Raw genomic sequence first — 19,656 nt, 5'->3', positions numbered from 1 at the left:
TTTAGAGAAAATTTACGAATAAATAAGTAATTTACGTAATAATTACGTAATTTACGTAATAAATTACGTAATCATTATTTCAAATATTTTATGGACATTTTAGCACGGAGACGTGGAGGAGTGAGCCGAGTGAGTAATCTTTACTAATCTATGGTTACGCAATAAAATAACAGTCTGGCACAAATTTTAATACTTTATTTATACCATACAAATTGATCAATATTTACTACAAATACGCTGCTTACATCATTTCATTACCTTCCTATCACATCTGAATTTAATACCAATTAACGATATCAAACTCAAAATGAAGCTTAAAAAATGTAGACTAAAAGGCAACAGACCTTGATATAAGATTTTTTCAAAATGGCGGACTTTAGTTGACATGGCTATTCCCGCCACTAGTAGTGTTGTATAAATATAGAATTTATCGATAGTATCAATAGTATATCGACGTACTCCAATACACGCATATCGATTAGGTATACATTGATTTTTGGAATCGATTTTATATCAAATCTTTATATCGATTTTATATCATTTAAATCAAGACAAAAGCTTTATATAATTTTTAAATGTGTATATAATTACATATTACCAAATACAGAGAGATTTTTTATTCGAACATATTATGTATGTCATTTTTTGGCACACCTAGAAGGATATTACATATGAGCTGTTCTTTTTAAGCCTTTTTATTTTCACTATAATTCTCTAGTTAACAATATCGCATACATTTTTACAATATAACACAAAAATATTCATATAAATCGATATAAAAGTGATTTAGGGTAAACACTATCAATAGTTTGACAGTTAATTCTAATACAACACTACAAATCTTACGCCCACTAACAAAAAAATTACGTGTACATACAATACGCCATGCACACATCGATATCCTTAAAAACAAATCATTCCGTTTGAGTTGAGACGCGTATAATATACCTTTGTATCCAATATAACATAGTATAAACTAATGTAAATAATATAAAAACATTTATATAGGAAAGATGCCAGTACAATATTAAAAAATCGTGGCACATTACATTTATATTTGTACTTGCTTTTATTTCATCTTTGGAAGTTGTGCAGTAGAAAAAGATGAAAAAGAAAACATACAATATAACATAATTTTGTGACTGGTATAAGTCTTTTAAAAGTGAAATAGTGAGAAGAAAGCTAGTAAATTAAATATAAAATACCCTATTTAGACATATACAAAAAGATTAAATACATAGAACTATAGACAGGACATTGTCAAGATTTTCATACAAAAAAAATCCACTAATAACATTCCGAATTGATTAAGATTTGACATATATTTTAGAACAACTTATTACCAAATGGTGGACTCTTTTAATACCCATGTATGGTCTAGTATTCTACATTATAGAATGTCTTAGGACGTATCTAATATAAAGATTCTTTGTAACTATAAATCAGATCTTATTAAAGGAAGTATTTAAGAAAACAATTAAATAATGGAATGCAAGACGTTAGAAATGGAATGTTTATAAAGCTCAAAATATTAATACAATATTAACTTAATTATGTGCATGAAAATAAGATCTATATTCAGGTACAATGGTACTTATTCATGCGAGTTTGTGACCACTGGCATATGCTGTATTTCTTGTGCACAGAAACTTTTACAAAACTGTATAAAGAAGCTTTCATAAAGGTCATCACACATTTTTGTATGGGACCTGGTGTACCCATACATTTGGTTATGTAAAAAAGTTTCAATTGCCAGTGATTTCCATTTCTATTTGGGATTATATATGTCAATATATAGCCTAAGGATTATAATTTAAAAATATTGAGTAATGAATTGTTCCTGTGATATACTTTCTTAGGTATGCGAGTTGGAAACTGTATAAAAATAAAGTATTACCATCAAAAGATTAGGTCATAGTCCACCGCGCTCGCCAAGTGCAAATTAGTAGACTTCACATACTTATTGAAACTTTTTTTTGAGATTTCCCAGGTATGAATGTTTCCTCACAATGGTTTCCTTCACCGTTAAAGCAGGCGATAATTCATTTATAATGATATTTCATCACTGAACACTTGATTATAATAACTTCTCTATTTTTTTTTTTTTTTTTTTTTTTACTTATGTTCTTTATGCGATCTGTTTCTTGTGAACATTCAGCATAGGGTTACGGATTTATATGTTTGACTTGGGGGGCAGTCAGTCCAGCAACATACGCCCCTTGTGTTTATCATTCCCTACAAATCTCTAGGGGACTTTCTTTTCAGACTTCTCTATTGACACATATTTCATCAATGGCTGATATGAAGATATTACATAATGCATGGTCCCACATAAAAATGTTTGATGCCATTTATACTTGACTCAGGACTTTATCACCAATAATATAACAATTATTACCTATAAAATGGTAAATTTGTAAGCATACTTTTTAAAATATAATGAGAATAAGTACCATAACTATTCAGCTATTTTGTTCTTTGCTAGTACAACATTACTAAATATTCAAGAAAATCAAGTATATACTTTGTAAAGATGTAGATTGCTGACTTCTTAAATCTATTAAAAATAAATAAAATATAATCTGTAAAAATATCAGTAATACCTGGAATCTTAAATACAGATTTAAGATGTAGCAGCTATTTCAAGCGGAATATTCTCTTGAGCGACTCCTAGAGATTCTACATTATCCTGAGAATTATTCTCCAACTCAGGGTCGATATTATTTTGTGCGTTCTCACCATTATGTTCTTCGTTGTACGATATCAAGAAATCTTCCGGGCCGTTTGCATCTCCGTTAACCTTTGGACCGTTAACGAGTATATCTTGCAGTTTGGATCCAAAGTCAGGGTCAATCTCTGTCACTGCCTTCATCAGTCTATCTCTCTCATCCTCCGCCCATGTGGGAAACCACTCATTGAACAACTTGATCTGAAATAAGGTAGAAAAAAATCAGACGTAAAATTTTAATGGTGTTAGAATATATCATCACCATTTTCTACCTGAACTGGTGTTTGGTTAGGTTAGATTAGCATAGTGTTGTTCACAACACTACATGTCTGTACTATTGGTAGACATTTCTAATTCCACAATCCACTCTTTTTCTTCTTATATCATACTTTCTACCACTTCATGTTTTTTTTTATAATATAATGCTATATGTAATATAAAATAATATAAATTACTTTCTTGCCTACCTGTTTAACATACATAACTTGTCATTTTATAAGTTCATTTACATATTGCGCAATACTGAAAATTATCAAGTTTCTAAACTGGTAATAATTATATTTTTTCGTTAATACTAGCTAGTCTTAACAAATATAATAAATGTGACTGTGAGTTTGTTTGTTTGCTTGCTTGGCTTTCACGCCTTAACATAACTGAGGGTCATTAAATTTTCTATACCCATAGTCAGGGGTTCTGATAATAACATAGAATACCTTTTAACACGAAAAAAAATTTAGTTTAGTTCCCAAGGGATAGATAAAAACCTGTTTAAAGTGAAGCCACCAATGAAGATCAGTAAGCAACAAAAGACAGTTAACATGTTAGAATATTACTTAGAAAATTTTCTCCATTCACCAAGGGTTGACTAGTAGAGAATTCCATCAGATATTAAGTTTGCCCTGTTGTACATTAACTTTGCGTTAGTGTTAAAATAAATATATAAATAAATAAATAAAAATAGCTTCATACTCACTTTAATTTTCACACAACTTACTTCTCAGATAAAAATAACATAAACCAAGTAAAAGATACTCACACGACACTGAAATAAACTGACTGGTTTATCCACACATGACAGTTTGGTTAGAATAGCTGCAAGTTGGTCGGGTTGACCGCTCTGAGCTGCCGCAAGGACCGGCAGGAAGTCCTCTCGTTGTAGCTCACTGAACTCCTCAAACCACTGCCTAACGTAACGAAGCTGGGCTTCGGAGGTCAAGCCTGGGTTCGACATGCTCCGTGGCACTGGGCGATGCTCAACTGTAATTCATTATAAACATTTTTAAAAACTGCAACAACAATAACAACAATATTTAATGTACAGTGGACCTGTGGTAATCCGACAATCATTTTGCAGGGCAGTGTCGGAATATCGAATATGTCGGATTATAGAGTAAGATCCGTCCGATATTCCAATTTTTTTTTACGAAAGAGTACCTTGTTAATTTGACAAATTACAGATACAGATCCATCACGTTAGATGGATTTTTCCACTTGTGCTTCTGTAACTCAAATCAAATACTAGAAATCTGATACACATTTAAAGGACTAAAGGCCTTGACTTTCATATTGAATAATGTTACTTGTATTTAATTTATTCAAACGATCTAATACCTTGTGGAATGTAACTGCACCAAATATTATACATATTTTATAATTAATTTAGTTCCAAATTAAACATTATAATACGAGTTAAGAACTTACTTTCAGGCACTACAGACAAACAAACAGTTGAACCGACTAGAAGACTCATCTTAATTAACAATTTACACAAGAGCTTACTACAAGATCTACAATGAAACTGACGGTAGAGTTTAGCGATTGCAACAACTTTCCATTACCGAGGGATACAAGGTTAAATAATACATAATTTCACCTTTCCACCTGTTATATCACGATTTTCGAGCAAATCAAAATACACGTCACTTTCTAACGAATAAAATTAACATTTTATCCGTATTTAAGTCCACTTCATTACATATACGCTTATACATGCGGAGGTTTTAATTATAAATAAGTTGAACCGCAAAACACAAACGAGTTTGTTTGACGACACTTTCTATTAAACACTGTTAGATGATCTTAGGTGCGTACGTAATATCGCTAGGTTTCTATTTCTAAGACGTTTTAATACTTACTTCAGTGAAATAGTTAAGGTAGCTTTAGTTTATCGCCCACAAACTACAGTGTAGTGATGATAAATCACTTCGCCGCTTTTGTTTCCGTGAAATTCCTTCGTGAAGCAAAGCAAAGTGAAGTAGTCTGTAGTACTGTGATTCAGGATACTGTCACTGTCAATCAATGAAAATCAAACGTCACTCAGTTCTAGCTTCCCATTGCCACAATGAAATAAGGTTCACAATCTCAGTCAAATCTCAGTGTATAAAAATAATAAGTGAGTACTTTGGTCATTGTTATGATATTTTCTACATTTTAAACGTCTGTAGGAATAAACAGTTAGTTAATATTAACTGATTATAATATAGTAGGTATAGCTATAATAAAACTGAATGATTATTTTAATGTTCATTGCAGGATTCGAGTCAAGTCCATTGATTGATGTAATTATTAAATTAAAGAATTAATTTTCATATTATTTTGCTTTAACGTAAAGAAACCCGTCGGGCCGATATCTTCCATTTGATTTCTAAAGGTCTCAAGAGTGTGCAGTGAAGTATATCCACCAAACAAGAAAGTGGTTTTTCATGTTCCATGAGTCCTATCAATTCGCATTCGTTCTATATGGTATGCCTATAGCAAAGAGTATACCTATATAGCCGAAACCCTCCCCGCAGGGAAGCAATAATGGAAGGATGATACCGGCCCAAAAACTTACATCTATTATCAGCCGGTTCTACTAATGTAATTTTAGGTGTAATGCAAATAAAATAACACAAGCTTGAAAATGCAATCATATTTGAAGTTGAGTTGAGGGAAAGTTAATTTAATTTACTGAAGTCAAAACTTATTTGACACTGCTGATTTGACACTAAAACAGGACAAAAATATATAATCTACTACGAGAAAATGAGATAGAATAGTCGTGTTATTTTTCTTCAGAAGCATTGTCTTAATAACCACGAATTTAAGATTGAAAATGTTATGTAAAACTTTGATTTAAAGCATTGATTGTGATTATTCAAAAATGGCTAATAAAATGTGATGGTTGTTGCGGTTTTTTGTATATAAATAAATCATAGAATTTGCTTATAACATTGTTTATTCAAAAGTATAAACATTAGTGACAATATCATTGCATATTATTTACAATTATATAAGATGACCACTTCTTAAATCTATTTATACTATTTATAAATTGTACTTCAGTACATACGTTGCAAGTAGTAAAATTATTGTACTTTTCTTTTATATTACCAGTAAGTACCTCAGAGTAAAAAATAAAAATGGAGCGAGTCTATTCATATGCGAACAGAAGACACAAGTGCGAACACCGGTACTGCCATGGTACCTACCTACTTAAAGTAAAGCAAAAAGCAAGTTAAAGTATAATTAACTAATTATGATTGATAGTAAGTACTGACATCATGTTAGTTTGTTAGTTGGTAACATATTTCTAACAGCCTACGATTCGTACCAAGGAAAAGTTTACAATACTCTGAGGTAATAACTAATAATTAAACGCGTTATCTTCATTAAAAAAAATTAACATTCTCTAAGCATTGTCCGAAAGTTTTTTTAATTGGTTGGACTAGCAATAGTAACCGTCTTTAAGTATGTCTCACATCTCCACTCGATTCTAGTCGCAGGTATGTAGATATATCACAGTTACGCATTTCTCTATAAATTGTTCAGCATTTATTCATAGTACGCAGTGAAATATCAAAATCACTAAAATTAAGTTAAAATTGCTTTAACTTATTCAAGTCATAAATGACGACTGATTGTCTAGAGTTTCTGATAATTGTATGTTTAATTTAGATATGAAAATAATATAATAGGTACAAAATATTTTTTTAAAAAAATAAAAATGATTGGAATAAAAAAAAATAAAAAGTTTAAATTTAAATTTAAAAATATTAATAATGTTTTCTACACAACTGGGATACATGATTAATATGAAAACATCTTTGTCGTCAACATGTAGGTACGTAGCACGTACGTTACAATATTATCTATACTGACTAGATAATTATTTGCTAAATTAAGATAAAAAAAAAATCAATAAACTATACTGCGTTACCACTTAGTATTTCCGTGATTTTCTGGCATTTTAAACATAATTGCAAATTAAAAATACAACATTTTTACGATGTATAAAAAAAATGTAAGGTCGCCTTTTTCCTGTCAAACAGGCGTATACTCACACGCGTGCAGTGTCTTCGCAAAACGCATGCGTGAAGCATGTACGTTAGGAAAAGTATCTATGAAACGATAATGATGCAAGTCGTACGCATGCGGACACATGCATGACAGGAAAGAACCCTTTATTGAATTTATCGTGTGTTGAGCCATTTAATTTTCTCGTATTTTCACATTTATGTTCTTAGTAGTGACACGTACACATTTATAAATGAGCAGTGTAAAATATTCAACATTATTTTTCATTTACAAAAATAAAAGAATAATATACTTGTAAGTTCCCCTTTTTAGTTCCATATAGGTACTGTTGGTGTCACGACACGTTGCTAATGATCCCTTCCTCCAAGCCCTATTACTGAACCATACTTAACACAGTTAGGTTCAATTCTCCCAAACATGTGGGACTTAGTTTATTAGAAAAATCGCTGATGCAAAGACAATTATTTCTAAAACTGTCTCAGTAATGTCCAATATTTTATGCAATTGAAATGTACATAAATTTTGTGTATGTATCTTTTTATAAGAAAACAATAACTTAACATTTGTTCGTGCAAGACGTAGTGAACTGTTATAGGTGTTCTTAATAGCTAAATAAACTAATCCTGTAAGTTTAATCTTATAATAACGTCTGTATAAGTACTTATTTATATCACAAAATTATTATAACACAATAACTATATCATATATAAATAATTGTACAACAATAAGTTGGAATCTTTATGAATCTATTTTAAACAATTTTGTGTACGTAAAATACATGTATAATAATATATTTATATGTATGTAAAATGTATAAGAATAAATTCGGTATTATTTAAATCCAATTAATATAATTTTCTTTAATTTAATTTTATCTACATTTGTTTCCAAGCACCTAGAAACGGTTTAACTTTTATTATGCAATAAAATTATTAAATACAAACATACATAATAATATATAAATATACCTATTTATCACAAGCCTCTACGTATTAATCTAATTTATTGTAAAAAACGGAATGTTAGTTTAAATTAACGATTTTACAAATAAGTACAAAGTTGCATGTATGAACCACGCTTAATATTTAGGGCTGCCATTCGTCCGGGTTTTTCCGGATTTGGGCTAATTTGAAGATCGTATGATGATTAATAGTTATAAAAACCCGTCACATCCAAGTATACCTCGGAACACTACACACTACTCGATACACGTACTCGATAAATCGAGTCCGTAAAAATTTAAGTTATGGCAACCCTAAATATATTAAATACGACAGAAGTAAAATAATACAAACAAACTCTCTAGCTTCGTTTACACAATAATAATTTATAAATTAAATAACTATTGCATTGACGGCGAATTACATTGGTAATGCAAAGGGCAGATTTATTGTTACATACAGTTAGTCTCCTATAAAATATCATCGATATAGAAAAAAACTTGAAAAAATATTACATGAATATGGAAATACGATGGGCTTCCATTTCGAATAATGTGTTACATTTTTTCTTAAATAAAGTAACATTAATTTAATAAGAGAGTAACAAACTCCCAAGTATGTTCCCAATCTGCCGATCATTCAGCAGTCTAAACCATTACTAGATTAATGTTCTAAAATTAAGAAAAGTTACGATTTTTAAATGTAAATTATTAAACGCCATCTGTTCTTTGTATTGATGAGAATAATTTATAAAATCTTATAGATGTATAAAATTAGGTAATAATTAGATAATTAGCCGTGAGAATGACCGTGGTCATCGTCAGAAGCGCCTGATCCACCTCCATGAGAGTGACTGTGGGAGTGAGGTGCTGAAAAAAGAAAAAAAATAAATTAAAATTAAAATTAAAGATGTATTTTTTATCTACACATATATTAAAGTAAAGTTATTTGTAATTTTTATGTGTGTGTACAATGCATTACGTAATAAAGTTATTTCTTTCTTTCTTTCTTTCTATTATTTGATAGCTATATATCTAAGGCAGCTTAGTACTATCGCAGAATTACCACGCCTATCTTAAAGTGGAATATTATCTTAATATGCATGGTAAGATTAACGGAGATAAGGTCATGACGTTATGGGTGAATTTATTGCCATTGAGGAAAAAACAAAAATATTTCTTATTCTCTTAATCTTCCTTGAATACTAAATAGTAGAATAGTTACGTAATGAGGAATATAAGGATGATATACCCATGTATTGGCGAGCTCGCCCTACCAATTTAGTTAATGGGTGAATGATAAAAATACTTACTGAGTAATTTAAGTCCGAACATAAGACAGAAGCCGAAGAGGGCGCAGCCGTATTGCAGAAGTCCTGTCCTGTCGCTCTTCCAGATTTCGAAGAAGATGACATACAGCAGGGTTCCTGACGCAAGACCCTGGAGTACCACGGAGTACACTCCTGCCGCAGAAGCACCTTGGCCGCCCACCAGGATCATACCGATACCAATACCCAGGGGAGATACGATGGCGAAGGTGGTAATGTAAACAATGGACAGCCAAGTTTTAGTGCGGGTTGCAATTAATTCGACACCAATACAGAAAGCGATGACCAGTTTATGGGCCGAAATAGCTCCTAACATGTACCTGTAAATAAAAAATACATTAAGATACCTTCTTTAAATAATGCTACTTAAATAATTATAAATATCTGTTTAATTAAATACTTTTGTCAAAATATAGGAATTGAAAATTAAAAAAAAAAAAGAGTAAAAACTTGCATATAGGTAGCGACATCTGTTGTGCAGTAGCAAAGTATAGCTTATGCTACTCAACAACAGATGGCACTGTATACATAACTCGACTTACCATACTTGTGACGAGGTGGACTCCAGACCTACAGCTAAACCTTCGAACAGTTCGTGGATGGAAAGAGCGAGAACGATGAGCAGACCACGGAGAGCGGAAGTGACGTCATCTCCGGTGTTCATTGGCATGTGGCTGTGGTGCTGGTGTGAGTGACCATGTCCGTTTGTTTCAACGTCCTGAAATTGATAAAGGAAAAGATTTAAAAGTGAATATACTATCATATAAGTAAAATGTTTATAATGTTATAAGATTTTTAATAATTATTATAGGCCGCGCCTAACTGCTAGTCCGCTCTGAAGTTGTTGCGAGCAGGTGTAGTCATACAATTTGCTATAAGCGGACTATACCTACCTATTCACCTATTTAATTATGAGCACATGAGCAGTCGATTTCCAATTAAAAAAAAAAAATTCATATAATTATTTTTTTGATACACAAGTGGTTGGAAATTTGTACCTAAATTTTTTTTTTGGGTGTCCCAGGTTTGAATCCCAGGCGTACCTTTTATTAATCGATGTTATCTGTGTATTAAAAAAAACTTCCTTCAAATGTGAGAAAACATTGTGAGGAATAATGCTACAAACCTAAGAGTTATTTTTTGTCAAATAAATTGGTGAGGGTTTAAAAAAAAGAAAACACGTCGCTTTTCTTTCTTTTTCTTACCTTTCCCTTCTTGCTTGGTGGGTCAGTGAGATCAGCAGTGGAGTTGGAGACGCTCTTATCTCCATTGTGGTCACTGCTCATTCTGCTTCTCCGGATGCTCAGGTTCCTCGCGAGAGGCACTGCCTGGCCGTTCTTCCTCTCCCGGTAGTGGATGTAGAGGTGCACCAACTCCTCCACCAAGTACATGATGAAGAAGCCACTGCACATGAGCAGAGCGGCGAGAGAGAAGTCGAAGTCGCGCATCAAGCCATCATCTGGAAGGAAACGGATTTTGTTTTAATCAGAAATTAAAAACCAAAAATTCAATCCAAATTGGATCAGTAGGTTTTGAGAAAATCGCCGGCATACAAACTTACATACATAAATACATAACGGTCGAATTCAGAACCTCTTTTTTTAATTCGGCTAATAAATAGGGCTATGAAGAGGATATTGTTAAGAGTTTCATACAAAAAATTTCATCTCGCTCACGCACTATCTTGGATTGCTTTACAGTTGACATATTATAGTCCAGATGGACTTATTATCACTTGGTAATAACTGGATGACAATTTTCCTCCTCATGTCCAGTCTATTGCTCCTTTATAAGTACCTATTTGAATGTCTTTTGTTTTAAGAAGGCAAGTTGTGTTGACGTCATTCGTAACAATTGAATTTCATTGATAATTCTTATTACAATAGATACAATGCATAACCGATCATAATAAATTGACACACATGAAGTAAAACTATACCTAATTGCATAGATAACTAAAGATACTTCGCCGCCTTGAAATTGAATGAAGCCACAAACGGCTTATTAGTAAGTTCTTTTTTGAATTCTTGACAAATAAAAACATTTTTAGAGAAAATTTACGAATAAATAACTAATACTGCGTAATTTACATAATAAATAAATAATTATTTCAAATATTTTAGGCTCATTTTAGCACGGAGACGTGGCAAAACTTTTTTACGCAACTATTTCAATTCTCAAATCTGGGTACATTTTCTTGTTAGGAGTGAGTAATCTTTACTAATCTACGCCTAATTGCTTAAACTAAATATTACTTATTACCATATTTAATACGTAAGATACAAAGTATTTTCGTTTCAAATTCATTTAACAGTTTAGGTCACGCCTAAATTGTTGCTGACCAAGTTGTGGGCACTAAATATACTTCAATATAAGCTAAAGACGTTAATTGACAAATAAGATAGAAATGTCTGTCTGTGATTTTAAAATAATTGCCGTTGCATAAAAATATATTGGCCAGGTTTAAACCCAATAATGCCGCGTTATACATATTACTGTAGTCATTCATCCACAATTAGCACTTTCATCCAATTAGCACAAAATTCCGGATGTTTTTTGCAAGCCATATTGATTTTTACTTGGCGCCATTTATACATTACAGTGTTGTCAATAAATTGCTACATGGACAAGAAAGCAAAGTCCGGGCGACCTCGACGCTTTGCAGTTTCGTACCGCACTTTCAAATATTTGATCTTGTCCGAGTAGGGTTGACAGGCCAAAAAATGTATAAAGACGGGGTTATTTAAACGGATAGTAGCCCAAATGTGGGGGTATGATAACAAAGTAAATTTCTTAGCCTTTTTAAGTTGTTTTAAGCATATAGACAAGTCTTATTTAATAACGATTAGATTTTTTTAAGTCACACTTCTTTTGGGCCGTGGTTTTGTACAAACATACTAATAAAATAAACTCCATATATATATATGCTCAACTTCGTCTATTATTTATAAATAGTGACAGTTAAATGTTTTTTATTTGCAATGTAGTAGGTAAGTAACTGTGTCCAAAGCCTTAACTACGGATGCAAATTGGTGAAATTATTTATATAAATATTAGGTCAAAAATGTCGATATTCCGATAATAGTCAAAATTTCAACGAGATAATATCAGTAATTTAAAATGATCACATAGCAGGACTGTTCCATTGAATATACCGTAGATATCGGATATAGTGTCTATAACTTTATAAACATCGATATTTAAAGTTTGATATCGGAATTTCGATATATCGTTACATCCCTAGCCCTAAAGAAAACCGGATTGGCTAGACAACAAACAAAGAAAAGGCACGTAGGGTCTCTAACCTAAACTGGACGCCTGGCAACCCTACACGGTTTACGAAATTTTACTTAATATTTTTGCTGACAACTTTCTCAGAAGTAATTTTGGTGTAATAACAATAATTCTTATGAAGGTAGGTAATTACTGTGATGGGATCATTGGCTTACTTACATGACGTAGTTTTATGTTTTTATATGTTACTAGCTGACCCGGCAAACTTTGTATCGCCTCAAAATCTGTTTATGAAATATATTTCATATAAAATATGGTCTATGTTACTCGTGGATAATGTAGCTTTCGAATGGTGAAAGAATTTTTATAATCGGTAGTAGTTTTTGAGCCTATTCATTACAACCAAACAAACAAACAAAGTTTACCTCTTTATAATATTAGTGTAGACAAAAGTCGCAAGTCAGCATGCAGTCCTGATGGCAATTGACAACTGCTACCCATGAACAACTATTATCAACCACAGATATAATTAGATTAGTCCCTACTACCAGGGCCGGATTTAGAGGTATAGAGGCCTCGGGCAACAAAGGAGTGGAGGCCCCCTGGCCCCAAATTATTTTCGAAAAAAAAAATGAACAATTTTTTCAGTTGAGTTTTTCAATAAATATTTTATTGTGAAACGTATGTAGATTCTTCTAGTATTCATGTTTGTACAAAGTACTGTAGATAAAGGTAAAACAGCGAAAAAAATATCAAAGGAAAAGATATTTTTTTTACTAGTGTTTACTAGTCGGAATTAAAAAAAAATCCGACGACCCTATGTTGTGGGGGCCCCTCTTTTGTGGAGGCCCCGAGGCTGCCGCCCCGGTTGCCCTCCCTTAAATCCGGCCCTGACTACTACTATTACCTGAAGTAGGCTACAGATGCGTGCTGCCTGCATCCGTGCATGCGTGTGACGGGACGACTCGTAAAAATGTGTCTTCCACATAAATGTCTTTGTACACACACAACTTTCAACACTGCTGTTTTAACTATGTGTGGTGTCTCCGGAGTCGAACCACACAGAATTCTACCAATTTATTATATGTTATTAAACATATTTAGAAAATATGAAGTTGACCTAATGTTACGTACCTTATTACTACCTTGCTACACTTGTATGTAGTTTTACAGCGTTTCCATTGATAGGTAGGTACATATTTTTTACTCTATACTAATATAACATTATATAAGAGTGTCTATACCTTTTTTTTTTGTTGACGAGGGGGAAACCTTCAAAAGGTTATGTGGGACTTTTACCGCACTAAAACTCCCCTGGTGACCGTCCGCGGAGCTGCGTAGAGGACTCCGCGATCTCCAAAGGAACGCAACCGGAGTCCTCTTAGCGAGTTGCCCCGTCGGGCTCCGCCCACATGACTATGAAAATAGTATCTATACATATAGCACTACTTCACGTTTTGTAAACAACGTGATTTTGTAGCCATTTTTTCTCAAAGTCTGTAGTTATCTAATTACCGTTTACGCATTACTTTGTAGTGACTTCGTGTTGGTAATAACTAAGAGTAAGTTAACACTGTCCATTAAGTATAAACGATTATGTACCTATATTCCCATAAAATACGGGAAAAACAAATCTCCTTCTTTTCAAGTCAGTTTATCATAATTCTCGATTTTTATTAATCAATTGGAGGGCACAGGTTTTTATAACACAAGAATAACAAACGAGGATGCGGTCGACGATTGTAAATATATATAACTCAAAGGTGACTGACTGACATAGTGATCTATCAACGCACAGCCCAAACCACTGGACGGATCGGGCTGAAATTTGGCATGCAGGTAGATGTTATGACGTAGGCATCCGCTAAGAAAGGATTTTGATTAATTCTACCCCAAGGGGATAAAATAGGGGATGAAAATATTACTTCGTAAAGCGAGCGAAGCCGCGGGCAAAAGCTCGTTCATTTATAGTACTTCCGCACATAACTTCGCATAATCGGAGAACCCCGGACACTCAGAGGTCGAAATCCACACCACTAGCCCAATGTTTCTGAACCAGTGGTCTGAGACCAACTCGTGGTTCGCTCTAAACACAAGTGACCCGTGAAGTTATGAATGAAAACTCGTATTCGTTAACTATGTTTTTTGTTTGCGTATCTACTTTACACTACTCTACCAAATACATGGTGGTCCTTTGTAAGGCAAACAATATGTTGAAAGGTCCAATACGTCTAAGGTCCAACAACATGAAAAGGTTAACAACCTCTGCGTTAGGTTATATGTGCTATGATTATTTAAAACTATTTATTTACTTTTAAAATGACTATTAGTCATAATCCATAGTCATGTCATAGGCTTTTGCAACTGTAAGATTGGAGAATATTTAAAAAAAGAACACAATTAGAAGTCGTTTAAAAATTCTTAGTCTCTACGTATTCTATTGTCCTTTTATAGAAACGGCATAGCGATCGTAATTTGCGTACAGAATTTATTTATTTTAAGCGATTTATCATTCAAATCGAAAGGCTAACGATAGTATTGTTTTCTTGAGTACATTAACAATTAGGTTCGCATTTGTTCAAACAATACTTTGGACGCGAACTGAATATTATAATTAATTGAATCGGCTATTGTTGCTAAATGTTAGACATAATCCAATCGCATATTCTACCAGTATTGTGTCTTATATTGCTTTCTCTGCCAACAATTTTAATTTGTAAAAAGTTTTTAACAAAAAAAAAAACAACCGACTTCTATGTCACTACAAAGTAAAAATAATTGAAATAAATGTTGGTTTAGTACATATTTCTGAAGTCGGTGGTCAATATATTTCGTTGGATAACGATGTAAACAGCGTGTGTAATATGAGCGCCGACTTCCCCTCATTTTCTCCAGAACCCATCGATGGATCCTAACCATATTTAAATGGGACCAACTTCCAGCTCGTCTCTATACAATAAAAAAAGAATTATTAAAATCGGCCCACAAACGGCGGAGTAATTCGTGTACATACATAGAAAAAAAAAAGATACCGGCCGAATTGATAACCACCTCCTTTTTGAAGTCGGTTAAAAATAAAGGCAATTAATTTACGTCAATTAATTTTATCGTATAAAAGTTAATTGCCCGTTATGTACGTTACAAAACATAAGTGACAAAAGGTAAATACGTTTTGCTTAGCTTCAGAAAAGTGGAAAAGCCATGGTTCCATCCGGAATAAACCACCGACACACCTATTTTTATAGTGAAATATTCTTTTTTTTTTATAATATAGGAGTAACAGACGAGCATGAAGTGCACTAGATGGTAAGTGGCTACTGTCGCCCATGGACATCTGTAATCAACGCCAAATAGGATTAGATATTCCTAGTTGAGGTCGGCCACAGATGCGCCGCTACCCCTGAGGAGCAACACACTGCTGTTATTAGGCAGAAATAGGTGTGGCGGTGGTGCCGCCGGAGTCAAACCACAAAGGGTTCTACCACCTTAAAAATCACCTTGCGTTATGGCAAAAAAATGTGAATGTTACTTACTAATAAGGATCACATTTTAGTCCTCAGGACTACACATCTGTGATCAGTTTCAGGTAAAACCTCTGTTCCATATAGAGTTGGTTACAGATTTCCATGGGCGACAGTGATCACTTACCACCAAGTGCTCCACTTCATGCTCGTTTGTTAATTAATTCATATTAAAAGAAGAATTGCCTATAAAAAGGTACCTATTTTAGATTGGCATCAAAATTCATTGGAAACAGATAGGTACATAATAAGAAATACTAGGTAAATTAGGTACTGTCCCTGTAGTTCCGGGACTAGAATAGGGCTACGGTATCCCCTGCCTATCTTAAGAGGCGACTAAAAGGGGCTTCCGGGGTTGCGGGCGGCAAGAGTGGGAGCTCGAAACGTCCAGTATGCGACCCCGGGAAGGACGGCGGTATGTGTGGTTTCATACCGTCGTAAACACTACATGGTGCGGGAGGAGCGAAAGCGGCTCCCCAGGGTAGAGCCCGATCGGGGCATCGCGCTTGGAGGGCTCCTCTTCTGTTCCGTCGGAGATCCCGGAGGAGATCGGCCACCGGGGGAGGTTTTAGTGCGGTATAAATCCCACATAATCCGGCGTCGCTCCCACGTCACCGGGTACCTTTTGAAGGTTTCCCCCCTCGAGAATTACCTTAGGTACAATACAGGTCTGTGAGGTAAACAAATATCTGTATCGTATGACGTCACTAGCTCATCACCATAATTAAGAAACATCCGGTATTTTTTGTTTGTGGCAACAATAGTCAACTTCGGTGACTTTTTATGTCAGTCATGCTCACGATCACATTTGAATAATTACTACACTTGGTGTCTTTTTTAGGGCATAATTGTATTGTTATTCTTATCTATAATGTGGTATCAAATTACTTTTCATTGTTAAACTTGTTCTCTGTTTTTCAGTTCATTTGCATTGCTACATCCTCCTTGAATCATCCTTTTGTTAAAATATTCTCGTATTCGAAGTCAGAATAAGGTTTCCATCTACATAAATAAGTTTGGATTCAATACTATATTTTACCAAATGCAGAATGAGTATACCTAACTAATACTTTTGTACGTTACAGCAATGTTGAACGTTGCTCCAGCTCGAAGGCTGTGGTGAGACTATACTTATTCCAGGCGTTCCAACACTTCCAACTTCCTCAGAGCTAGCAACGCATCTGTAGACGACCTCAAGTATGACTTTTGACTTATGTGTTGTTATTTACGAATAATTTTGGGCCGCATTGGCCGGCAAGTTTGCTTGCTTTCTTGCTACTTTTTATATAATACAGAAGTAGAAAACGAGCATAAGGTGCATCGGATGCAACTTCTAACATAAAAATACCTATATATAAAAATATAACTAAGTATATGGCAATACTAGTTTGAACTTAACCTTGACATTTCAAAGAATTCCGTACGTATCCGCCGCGGCATTTTAATGGCGTCAATATAATTGAATCGTAATCGTAGAACCATTTTGTGATATTGCTCAAGTTATGTAATATATAAGTTATTACTTTTTCCTTAGTTACCCAGTTGTTTTTAGGGTACCGTTCCCAAAGGATAAAAATAAAACCCCATCACTAAGCCTCTGTCTGTCACAGAACACTTAAACCATAAAAGATAAAGATTTGAAAAGTTAAAAATAGCTAACACTAAGCGTCTGTCTATCCGTCAGTCACAGCGGACTATTTCTTGAACCGTAATAGATACTTGAAAGTTGGTGGTACGGAACCCTCCATGTGCGAGTTCGTACCACACTTAGCCATTCTTTACGAAGTAAAAAAACAATTTGTAAAAGTGTTTCTCTGATTTCCTTTAAACTGTAACACAGTAGCGCTCACTCCAGTAATTAATATTGAAGAATATTGTTATTTCAGGAAACTACGAAAAAACAATAGAACTCAAAAATGTCGCATTTTGTACGCTCACAACAACGAAATGTTTTAACGAGGCTTGCGGGAAGCTCGCTCTACTTAACGCGACACGGAAAACTAAGAGGAAAAGCGTTTGTCCAAATAGGCTTTCATAAACGGAACGGCTTACACGATAGATGCTGACTGACTTACATCTTCTGGTCTAAAGTACCTCATGTTATGAACTACTTCAAGTGGACTTTAATCTTCCCGTCTCTGATGGGCTTGAATCCCCGTTCTTCAAGGTGTTGGTTACAGATATCCATGAGAGGCAGGTACCACTTACCGTCAGGTAGACTGGACTTTAATTGGACTTCAAGTGGACTTCAATCTTCGCGTCTTTGATCGGCTTCAGGTAGAACCCCCATTATATTGTGGTTACCCATGAGATTTATCACTTACAATCAGGTGGACTGAACTTCAAGTGGACTTCAATCTTACAGAGAATAACTTTTAAATAATAATGTACTATATATGATCCGATTTCATTCGAGGTATAGAAATACATTGTCAATGTCTATTAGTAATATTACCTACTATTATTATAGTAGGTCATGCATAAATTATATTACATGTTGGGTCGGTGTGTCAAGGGTTCAACATATGAGCGTGACACGACGTGATAAGGGACTAGAGTTTCATGTCATGTCACATAAAATTTAAAATATGGTTAAAAGTAATAAAGACAAAAAAATAATGTAACATTTGTGACGTGTCAAATAAAGGTTCTTATAAATTAAAACTTATGACATTTTATGTGACGTAATTGTGAGGGGTTTCAGGAGGCGATAGACGATTTTTGATGATTTTTGATTAATTAAATCATTCATTTATGTTTAGATTTTAATCGGGTTTCGTATGCAATTTGATTCATTTGTTCATCATTGGAATTCTCCGTCGTTTTAAGGTCGCTAATAAGGACGGAGTACGTTACCAAATTCCGCCGTTAATTACTATTATGTGCATAAAATTCTTTAAATACGAATTTATTTAATCTTTAAAATACTGTTTGCTTCTAGTTGCGAAGTATTCAGAAAGTTGGCAAACTCAGTCCCATCTGATGTCCTATTTCTATAGAAATCTCGCTAGCGAGATAAGATACTGGCGAGCAAATAAGAAAAAAATTGTTTAAAGATAAAACACAATATGTCGTGGACATGTTGGTCATTGTGGAAAAGAATGGATCCGGTATTTTCATGAATCACTTTGGAAAGTTAAGATTAAGTAAAAAAAGAAACCGAAGATTAAAAATATAGCCTTTGCTACTTCCTCAATTTAGAATAATCTAACGATGTCTCATATGTTAAAATGCGTCAATCCGTTTGGGTTGTACGGCGTGCCACAAAATATGAAATATGAAATATAAAAACAAAACTCGAAGACGCTCGAAAAAAATATGTCCGTAATAGAAAAAAATGTGAGGAAACCTAGATGCCAGAGAGTTCTGTTGAAAAAAGGTTTCAACGGTATGTAACACCAATCCGCACATGGACCAGCGCGGTGGACTATGGCACACGTCTTGTTATAGAGGAGACCCGTGCCCAGTAGAAAAACAATAAAGAGTTGACGACGACAACAAAAAAAAATGAGATTCCACATTTAAAATCGATAAATATTCATAAGGAGTCGCGGAAGATTATCGTCAAAATAGCTAGATCGGTCGATAATGTTTAGGATTCATTGGATG

The 19,656-nt window shown here is 33.9% G+C and overlaps 2 protein-coding genes across 4 annotated transcripts in view; both read right to left on the bottom strand.

The window, feature by feature from the left end:
- Positions 1 to 2,271: 2,271 nt before the first annotated feature.
- Positions 2,272 to 4,990, bottom strand: LOC140742810 (uncharacterized protein C14orf119). Of its 3 annotated transcripts, none has more exons than XM_073073829.1 (3): positions 4,864 to 4,990; positions 3,765 to 3,985; positions 2,272 to 2,929 (listed from the first exon to the last, which is right to left on the bottom strand). In XM_073073829.1, exons 2-3 carry the CDS (start codon positions 3,957 to 3,959, stop codon positions 2,624 to 2,626), a joined length of 501 nt encoding a protein of 166 aa, XP_072929930.1. In that variant the 5' UTR covers positions 3,960 to 3,985; positions 4,864 to 4,990; the 3' UTR covers positions 2,272 to 2,623. The 3 variants fall into 3 exon arrangements, with proteins under 3 accessions (XP_072929930.1, XP_072929932.1, XP_072929929.1); XM_073073831.1 differs by lacking the exon at positions 4,864 to 4,990 and adding an exon at positions 4,602 to 4,758; XM_073073828.1 differs by lacking the exon at positions 4,864 to 4,990 and adding an exon at positions 4,430 to 4,589.
- Positions 4,991 to 8,028: 3,038 nt separating this feature from the next.
- Zip89B (Zinc/iron regulated transporter-related protein 89B) overlaps positions 8,029 to 19,656 on the bottom strand; it is a 44,756-nt gene continuing 33,128 nt past the window's right edge. Inside the window, exons 2-5 of the mRNA XM_073073832.1 lie at positions 10,498 to 10,751; positions 9,835 to 10,010; positions 9,278 to 9,612; positions 8,029 to 8,834 (exon numbers count right to left, since the gene is read on the bottom strand). Coding sequence (XP_072929933.1) covers positions 8,758 to 8,834; positions 9,278 to 9,612; positions 9,835 to 10,010; positions 10,498 to 10,751 — 842 coding nt within the window. The 3' untranslated portion in view covers positions 8,029 to 8,757. The remainder of the gene's footprint in view (positions 8,835 to 9,277; positions 9,613 to 9,834; positions 10,011 to 10,497; positions 10,752 to 19,656) is intronic.

The sequence above is a fragment of the Epargyreus clarus genome, unplaced genomic scaffold (assembly GCF_041222505.1).
Source record: "Epargyreus clarus isolate Ecla_fem2 unplaced genomic scaffold, WU_Ecla_fem_2.2 ptg000006l, whole genome shotgun sequence".
In the NCBI taxonomy this organism is placed as follows: Eukaryota; Metazoa; Arthropoda; class Insecta; order Lepidoptera; family Hesperiidae; genus Epargyreus; species Epargyreus clarus.
The sequence above is the reverse complement of the archived record's forward strand: the minus strand, read 5'-3'. Positions and strand labels throughout refer to the sequence as shown.

Bases quoted from the DNA above. Each gene is read 5' to 3' on its own strand.
- LOC140742810 (XM_073073828.1), bottom strand. From the start codon at position 4,478: ATGAGTCTTCTAGTCGGTTCAACTGTTTGTTTGTCTGTAGTGCCTGAA. The intron at 3,986-4,429 runs GTAAGTTCTTAA...AATGAATTACAG, and splicing joins TTTGTCTGTAGTGCCTGAAA to TTGAGCATCGCCCAGTGCCA. The intron at 2,930-3,764 runs GTGAGTATCTTT...ACCTTATTTCAG, and splicing joins TCAGTTTATTTCAGTGTCGT to ATCAAGTTGTTCAATGAGTG.